Genomic DNA, 9,923 nt, shown 5'->3' with positions numbered 1-9,923 from the left:
AATGAAGAAATTATAGTAGTTTTCATGAGCTCGGCTGCTTTAAGTCATCGAATTAGTATAGTTAAGTCATCAAATTTTAATATAGTTCAAGCCGCTGTCGCATCGCGAAGTTTCATGTGACTGGCTTAAGAATGAGTGCGAACCGAGAGTTATTTCCGGCAACATAAGTATATCGAATCGGACAGGTGTTTGTAACACGGCGAATTTCAACGAGAAATATCCATCATGAGAAATCCAATCCCTCCATTTCGTTTGACATCCAATGATGAATTGGATAATCTGCAAGCAGGCGATTCAACCATGTGAGTATTTTTTAGGTTTTTTGGTTAAATAATAATTTTATTCTCTTGCGTCCAAGACTTCATGATTATTGAATATATTAGAATGAAAATTTCAACAATTAAAATCATTCAACATTTAAAATCATTTTATTTTTTTTTTGAGTGAAATTCTATATCAAATCTGTGGTCCGGATGGAAATATATAAATTTAGTTATTGATGTAATGATTGCGAGGTTAGCTTCCTAATTGTGTGAGTTCCGTTTTTTTGTGAAAAGTTTGCAGTCAATGGATCAAACCCGACAAAATTAACAAAGAACAGATAGCGAAATACAGTGAATCATATCTGAATGCATCTGATGTCCTTTTATAGAATTTTATCTAAATAATATTTGTGGCCACGTGGTGATATGTAGGTTAATCATTCTTGAACATCAGCGTTTTAAGAACAATAGCCATTCATCATATTTTTTTTATGTTCAACTTCGATTAAAAATGTGATGTAGAAAAATAATAATTTTCGCAGTAAGACGATTGTGATTTTTCTCGATTTTCATTTTCAGTGACATCACAGGGGTTGTAACTCGACTAGATTCTATCAGGAGGAGAGCCAGTGCAGCTCCTGCACGAGTACGACTATTTCGTTGCATTTTATCGAACGAGATGGGAAGACATCTGAGAATTTTATTCTGGGAGGCCAAAGCCGACGAGTTTGAAGGTCAAGTCTATAGACAATCAACATTAAAAGAGGTCGAGTGATTCCAGCCAATCCAAGCTACGTCGACCCAAATGACAATCTGATGCTAATTGAGATAGCTATCCAGAAAACCACGGTAGTGACAATACTTGGGCCTTTTGATCCACCACCAGTGGTTATTGAGCCCCAGTACCAAGCTGTACAACTCGCGGATGTTGAGAGAGTCCAGGGCCACGTCAGATTGGACGTTTACATAAAAGTGAAAATCGAGCAACAAAGGGCAGGGAATGGAGTATATGGTAGTGGAGCCATAACTGACGGTTACTATCGTATCCCTGTTAATGTTTCTGCATTTGACGTCAATTTTTCTCCTGAAGTGGGTACCCATGTTCTTATACAGGGTGAGCTACGCCGTAATCAGTATGGCAAACCTCTGATCCAAATCCAGGATATGGCTGGGATTCAAGTAGTTGGAGATCGAATAATGCCACCAGAAGAACTGCAAAATGGGTTCAGGGTCCCTCCTGTGGAAGCTTCAGTTATCAATAATGCACCCATGGCTGTTCCGGCTGCTGCTAACCGTGCAAAAGTCGGACAACATGCTGATGCAGCGCCTGTTCCCATTGCAGAGGCACCTGTACTTGAGAAGGTTGCAGGTCCTATTGTGCCTGAGCCTGAGGATGTCATTAATTCTCCTCCAATTGAGATATCATCTGATGATGAACGTGACCATCAAGAGCAAGTAGAAGCATCTACACCTCGCACCCCCAATCGATATGGTGCAAAAACATCCGAGGTCATACCTCCCAGTAATGAGGGATTAATCAATCTCTATGGTGCTGACGAGAATTCGCCACCGACCGGTATAAGTCAGGAGTCTCCTCGAGCTTCAAAAATGAGCATTTCTGCTAGGAAAAAGATATTTTTATTGAAAGACGATGATGAAGTGCTGTCGAAAAGAGCTCGACAAAATCTTGGAGACATCGTTCAGATGGCAGCCGGACGAAAACTGGATGCTATCGTCGCTGATAGTAAATTTGAGGAGTTTTCTGATTGATCGATTATCGATTAAAACAAAAATAATGCAAGGGCATTTTCATTTTTTTAATATAAGATTTTTTTATTACGTTTAGTCAAACGGTACCAAATGTTGAACTTATTTTTGAAAAATATCTCATAATTTTTTTTGTTTGAAAGTAGCCTACTTTTTTATATTTTTTTTCTAATGATTATTTTCGTAATTTCTTTCTTTTGCTGTGACAGTGGAAATAAAGCAGCTTTCTTCATAATTTATTGATTGCACTCTAATTTAAGTGATTTTTTTCATTTCTGGAAATATCAGAGATTGCAATATTGTCTCGATTTTTATTTCTAAAAAAATGGTTGAATGTCATTTCAGAGTCTATGATTGCTTTAAAAATTGTGATTTTAATCACTGAACAATATTCTAATCATTAAAATAACGTCAACAATAAGACGAGAATGTCAGATTTCGGTGAAATTCGAGTATTCTCTTCCATGTGATCGTTCATTTTAATAATGAATATTAATAATAAGGCGTCACTGCTTGACAAAGTATTAATACTTAGTAATAAAAAACATAAACTGTATCATGAAAATCACTTAATTCTGCTATTCTTAAGAGCTGTCATATATATTTTTACTATTTGGATATTCCTAAATGAACATTGAGTGTTCAAGTCTAGCTAGATAACAGAAATTTGGATAAGACTGTTCAGAAAACATAAATGATAAAAGCATTGATGAAAAAATTTCAACGTTGATCGATATAGATATATTAGTGACTAACGCTGTTAAACATCTGATTTCATGAATTTTTATGAGATTTAGATATTCGTAGATGAACATTAAGTGTTCCAATATAATTGATAAAGCTTTGATGAGATTATTCGAAACATAAAAGTATTGATAAAACTATTTAAACGTTAATCAATATAGAGATTTTAGTGACTAATGCAGTTGAAAATCTTACTTCATTAATTTCTTATATGAGAATCTACAACAATTGGGTTTAGAAGTTTATGAACGATGTAAGAATAAAAGAAAAATATTCAATATTCTGTGTTTTTTTAATTATAAAATGGCAACCCTATGTTAAAGACTATTTGAAAATTCAATATTGGATAGAATGAAAATGTTCTAATTTAAATTTTAAAAATTCGGTTGTGGAGCAAACTTTACTGAAATAAAAGTGGACACTTGGGCGATTTTTCAGAAAATGTCTTTATCTTACTTTACTTCATTCCAAACTTCTCTATGACATAATCTACACTTTGTAGATCCCTGCAGATCCTTTGTAGAAAATGCACATCTGATCATTGACGCCAAAACGTGAAATTGAAATTTGAAATTGAAATGTGAAATTGAAATATTATTCGCGTCAATTCATCATTTCAAATTGGTGTCCACTTTGCCCCACCCTCCCCTATAGCACTCAGTGAAGCCAGATGAGGGTGGGATTTTCATGCGCAGCTTTCTGGCGCAGCTTTCTGGGGCACTTTCTAGGCCCTCACTTAGTGTTTGTTTCTCATTGTGGCCATCGTCATTAATTCATCAATGCTTGGATATTTTGGTTGTTTCAAAGTGAGCTTTTCAACAATCTAATCCACGGCAATATTCATACTCATTTGAACAACGAAAGTTCTCCCCGTGCCTGCGTTATTGATTGGATGAGAGAGGTGAGATAATTAGTCGAGTAGAATACGTTCAACTGGAAAATGATGCAATAATAATGCTATCCGAATGATTTTCTCATTATTATTGACTACTTTTAATATTACCACCATAATATTACCATTAGATTTTATTAATTAATTTTTGTAGGCCAGTTGGAAGTAGTGGATGAATACGTCATAATATATATAACCTCTAATTGTATTGTGATTCTTGCCCTTCGATGTGCCATTGCGTCAGTGTGTCATTCTACTATGGATATCAAATTCGAATCCATAATGAAACGATCATACCAAATCTTTTTTTAGGGGTTGGGGCTTCCCAGTTTGATTGGTCGTTACGCGACATCCCAACCAACATTTTGATTTGAAAAAAACTAAATTTGAAAAAAACGAAGCAAAGAGGTAAGTGAAATTGACGATTATGATCCATCACATCATTCACATCAGTAATGATTTTTGTTGCATTGTTCCAATGATTAATCCATTAATTATTATTTCAGGTGATCGACATTTCCGTGACTGCTGAAAAACGACCTGGATTTGTGTTTTTTAACGAAATGGTGTAGAAATTTGGAATAAAAAAATTGTTTCATTATAGTAATAAAAATATTATATACATTCCTAACTCTTATAATTCAATCGACTCTTAGATATTTAGATTTAAAAAGACTAATCAGATCAAACAGATTTCTCAGACAAAACTAGCAATTCAGAAAAAGTTTTAGGAAAAAAATAAGACCATAAAGACACGATACAAAACCGAAGATAAAGTCGAGAGTAATTGCAGCAAGGAATTCGAAATTATAAATTATAGTAACAACAAATTATATACATTCCTAATCCTTATAATTCGAGCGACTCTTAGATATCCGGATTGAAAAAGACTAATCACATCAAACAGATTTCTCAGACAAAACTAACAATTCAAAAAAAAGCTTTAGGAAAAAAATAAAACCATAAAGACACCATAGAAGACCAAAGATAAAGTCGAGAATAATTGCAGCAAGGAATTCGATTGCATAATTAGAAATATTATGTCGCAAAGACATCCCAAAATCAGTGACGAGCAGAGAGTTCAGAAGAAGAACGAAAAAGAGGCAATGAAGATGCATAATATTTCTCAGAATATAAAGAAGCGAAAAGTCGAGACATCCGATGATGGTATTGAATATACATTTGTAAATAAGGTAATACCCGATTGCACAAGAGCAAAATTGCCATTAGTTCCACGATATCAAAGTTCTGCATTACTAAGAAACATTCTGCATGACCATGGTTACGTGAAATCAGACTGTAAAGACAAAAAACGGTCACATACTATTGTTAAATCTCTGTGTCAATCTCCAAAATTGAATGTATTATCATTACATCCTAAAAAAGTCTCCAATTCTGCAATGAGTACTGCCTCTGAAAAAGTATTATCGCAGTATTCAAGAAATGTTCGAATTCCAAATCGCATTACCGGTAAAAAACAACAAAATTTCATTCTGCATAGCACATCATCACCTCAACCACGACAGCTTCCTCAATTAGTTCATGATGTGAGCGGTACAATCACAGTATCCCAAATGAATGATATTTTAAACCTAAACCTATCATCTCAAATTGTTTCAGGTCCACTTCACAGTATTGAAAACAATATCCTTCCCGAAATGCATTCTCTTGCACATATTTCTCAATCCTGTAGTAGTAGTTTTGCCGTAAATGGTATTCCAGCAGAAAATTCTACAGCACACAATCAGACACAAGACAGGAGATCTGAGTCTAATCCAAGGATTATTCACGATATAACTGGAACGGTCGCAATATCTCACCAAACGAATGATGTTGCTGAACATTATCTTGGTTCTATGAACGTGTTATGTATACATTGTAAAGCCCGTCATTTTGCACCAGAAAGAGTATTTAACAAGGGATATTCGTTCTCTGATTGTTGTAGTCATGGGAAAGTCATGCTGAATCCTTTACCGGATCCTCCGCCGGTCATAAAAGAATTATTTAATGGCACACATCCATTGTCAAATCACTTTTATGAGCGCATTCGTTATTATAACAGTATATTCTCATTCGCGTCATTTAATGCCAATTTAGTCAATCCCAATACCCATCGTGGTCCTTATTGTTTCAAAATTCAAGGACAAATTTACTATCAGATTAATAGAGCTTTATATCCAGCTGATGGTGAAATACCAAGTTATGGACAGTTGTTCATTGTCGACCCTGATGAAGCGATCAATTATAGATTGAATTCTAATCCTAATTTGAATGCAGAAGTCGTTGAAGCAATTGACAATGCTATGCGAGCGCATAATCGTTTCGTTCTTTGTTATCAAATGATGAAAGATGAAATAAACCTCATGAAGGCACAAAATAATGGTGACGAACCAGAATTCGAATTGACATTTGCACTCGACAAGCAGCTCGATCGAAATCGTTACAATGTCCAGAGATCTAATGAAATTGCTGTGGTATTTTCCACCACGGCCGATGGTGAAATACCAAAATCATATGTTACCCAACGAAATGTACATACAAAACAATTATCGTTTGTAAGTTCTATGGACGCCAACGTGGAACCTTGGATTTATCCACTATTTTATCCACATGGAGATAGAGGCTGGGAGGATGATATTAAGATGGTGAACAGCAACCGGAGAGTCACTAGAAATGCGTATTTCAAACATCGAATGGCTATTCGAGAAGATCCTAATTATTTTTTGATGGGACGTCGTTTATTTCAACAGTGGGTTGTAGATAGTTTTGTGAAAATAGAACAAGATCGAATGAATTATTACCGATTCAACCAAAAAACATTGAGAGTGGACAGTTATGACGGTTTACGAGAACATTTAGAGAAGAGAGCAGCCAACGAGAATAATCGTATAGGAGAAATGATTGTTCTTCCTTCGACACACTCAGGCTCACCACGTAATATGGCACAAACTTATCAAGATGCAATGACAATTGTGCGGAAATTCGGTAAACCTGATTTATTTATCACAATGACATGCAATCCCAAATGGAGGGAAATTGTCGAGAATCTTCAGAATGGACAGACCGCTTCAGATAGACCTGATTTAGTGGCTCGCGTTTTTGAGCTAAAGAAAGATGAACTAATTGGTATCATCAAAAATAACTTATTTGGGGAAGTGCAAGCATATATTTATGTTATTGAGTATCAGAAACGTGGCTTACCCCATGTTCATCTGTTATTAACATTGAAACCAAATTCGAAAATTACTACCCCAGAAATTGTAGATAAATATATTTCTGCTGAACTTCCTGATCCAAGTGAAAACTTGAGAATACACGAGATTGTTAAAAATAATATGATTCATGGTCCATGTGGGGAACGATGTTTAGATAGCACGGGGAAATGTTCGAAGAAATTTCCAAAATCATTCAATAATCAAACGACTATGGATGAAGATGGTTATCCGCAATATAAACGACAAAACACAGGTCTTTCGTACACACGACGTGATGGATTTGTTTTCGATAATCGACACGTTGTACCTCATAATCAATGGCTCTTATCAAGATTAAACTGCCACATTAATGTAGAAGTAGTTTCAAGCATTAAAGCCGTCAAGTACCTCTACAAATATGTGTATAAGGGCCACGATGCTGCTGCAATAGTAGTGGAAGACTCTGAATCGAACCCCAGTGGAGCCCAAGGAGAAATTGTTCATGATGAAATTCGTAACTATATTGATGCTCGGTATGTTTGCCCTCCTGAAGCGTGTGCACGCATATTGAACTTTTCTTTGCAGGGGAAAAGTCATGCTATTAAATGTTTGCCAGTACATCTACCTGGCCAACAGACTGTCATGGTTGATGAAATCGGTGATGAAGACGCTATCCGATCTGCATTGGAGAGAAAAACTATGTTGCAGGAATATTTCAATTTGAATGAACGAGATCCAGCGGCGAGAAAATTTACTTATTCGGAAATAGCAACTCATTACGTGTTTAAAAAAGTAGGCGGGAGTTTCACTTGGGTACCGCGCCAACGCTATTTTAATACAATTGGAAGGATGTATTCTATTAATCCGACGCAAATCGAATTATTCCATCTCAGATTATTACTCATATCTGTAGAAGGAAGTACAAGCTTTGAAAATCTGAGGACCGTTGATGGTACCACTTACGATACTTTCGTTGATGCATGTTTAGCACGCGGTTTAATAGAATCTGATGATGAATGGAAAAATGCAATGCATGAAGCAGAAGTGTGGATGATGCCAAGACAATTACGACAGCTATTTGTACGAATATTACTTTATGGTAACCCCATTCATCCCGAAAAACTATGGGAAGAATTTAAAGACGCCATGTCCGAGGACTTTTCACGAACCATATCTCTGCTACAGGCTCACAACAAAGCTTACATTCATATAAATACACTACTCATTCGAGAGAAATCAAGTATAACAAATTTCCCAACAATGCCACAGATTACAGAAGTTGATGACACACAGGATGATATGTTACCTGAAGAACATCAAGCTATTGGCAGTGGACAGTACGAAAAACTAAATGATCAACAGAAAACTATCGTTGACACCATTTTTTCAGTAGCAACAAATGAAGATAACAATGGAGGATCTCAATGTTTTTTTATTGATGGACCAGGTGGGTCTGGAAAAACATTTATCTATACAACTTTGTATCATCTCCTGCGAAAAGAGGGTAAAAACATTTGTACTATGGCGTTCACAGGAATACCAGCAACACTTCTCCCATATGGGAAAACGGTGCATAGAACTTTCAAATTACCACTTGCTATATATAGTGATTCATCCTTAACAATTAAAGCGCAATCGAACGAAACAGATTATTTGAAGAGTGTTAATTTATTCATTTGGGACGAAGCACCAATGGCACCCAGACATGCTCTAGAAATGGTCGATCGGAATCTACGAGATATAATGAACAACGACAAACCATTCGGCGGTAAATTGATGTTATTAGGAGGTGATTTCCGACAACTATTACCTGTCAAGAAATTCGCTACGCGCAGTGAGTTGATAAACCTATCAATCAAGTTCAGCCATTTATGGCCGATCTTCACAAAATTCTCCCTTACTCAGAATATGCGTGCACTGGCAGAAGAAACTGAATTTGCAAAATTTTTATTATCCGTTGGGGATGGCATCATCAACACGAATGAATCAGATTTGAGTTTACCATTGCATTGTATAGCACACTCAGATTCTGATATTGTCGAAGATTTCTGTGGAGGTGTTATAGCGCAGAAACAATTCCAGAAATTGATGAAATGGGCGATATTATCGGCACGAAATGTTGATGTTGATGAGATTAATCAACGAGTAGTGGAATTACTCGATAAGGAGACAGAAATCATTTTTACCAGTATAAACAGTGTCAAAGATTGTGATAACGGCGAAATTGTTGAAACGATTCTCCCTGAATATTTGGAAACTTTAAATCCTTCCTGTTTAGCCCCTCATGAGTTGCGTTTGAGAGTTAATGCCGTTGTTATGCTCATTAGAAATCTTTCCATTCACGAAGGTTTGTGTAACGGGACCCGATTGCGAATTTTAGAGTGGTCGAATCATATACTTAAATGTGAAATTTTTACAGGAGACAAAACAGGGGATATAGTTTTCATCAACCGCATCACTTTATATAGTGAAAATGATTATCCCTTTGCATTTGGCCGCAGACAGTTTCCTATCAAATTAGCTTTTGCCGTGACAATTTATAAATCACAAGGACAAACTTTCCAGAAGATTGCAATTGACCTTCGTCGAGATGTTTTCAATCACGGTCAATTATATGTTGCGTTGTCGCGGGTTCGTTCATGGGATTCTTTGAAAATATATTTGGGAAATCAAAAAGACTCAAACATTGTAAAGAATCACGTTTATAGAGAATTATATACATAGACGCATCGCAATAGGAGAAAGATCACATAGAAGAACTGAATGGAATCGAAACAATTGGAATCCTGTTTAGTGTGAGAATTATTTTCATCTTCTCAAATGAAAAAATACCGTATAGGAAATTTTCATTTACAGCTGGTTTTACGGTATTAATCTCATTACCCGTTTAAATTGCAATTCAGTAGCAAATAATAGAATTGGTAAATCTATTTATTTAATATCAAAGAATTAAGATAAGAGGGATGCACTGGGTATAAGAGGTTTTTTGTTATGATATTCGAATGAGAATGTAGCATTAAGAATTAGCATGTAGCACAGTGATCAACGTCGCGGCCGCTTGCG

The 9,923-nt window shown here is 35.9% G+C and overlaps 2 protein-coding genes and 1 long non-coding RNA gene across 3 annotated transcripts in view; 2 read left to right on the top strand and 1 right to left on the bottom strand.

The window, feature by feature from the left end:
• Positions 1 to 9,923, bottom strand: part of Ir25a (ionotropic receptor 25a) — a gene marked incomplete at its 5' end in the record, with an annotated part of 83,643 nt that overhangs the window by 52,988 nt on the left and 20,732 nt on the right.
• Positions 155 to 2,109, top strand: LOC105272339 (uncharacterized). The gene is made up of 2 exons (XM_011314438.1): positions 155 to 302; positions 843 to 2,109. Exon 2 carries the CDS (start codon positions 1,080 to 1,082, stop codon positions 2,031 to 2,033), a length of 954 nt encoding a protein of 317 aa, XP_011312740.1. The 5' UTR covers positions 155 to 302; positions 843 to 1,079; the 3' UTR covers positions 2,034 to 2,109.
• On the top strand, positions 3,486 to 4,268 carry LOC105272340 (uncharacterized). Its single transcript, XR_892742.1, has 3 exons — positions 3,486 to 3,675; positions 3,979 to 4,074; positions 4,173 to 4,268. It is a non-coding gene; the product is annotated as an uncharacterized lncRNA (long non-coding RNA).

This window comes from Fopius arisanus, unplaced genomic scaffold, assembly GCF_000806365.1.
Source record: "Fopius arisanus strain USDA-PBARC FA_bdor unplaced genomic scaffold, ASM80636v1 scaffold00164, whole genome shotgun sequence".
Lineage (NCBI taxonomy): Eukaryota > Metazoa > Arthropoda > Insecta > Hymenoptera > Braconidae > Fopius > Fopius arisanus.
Note: the sequence above shows the minus strand (reverse complement) of the source record. Positions and strands in the feature narration are given on the sequence as shown.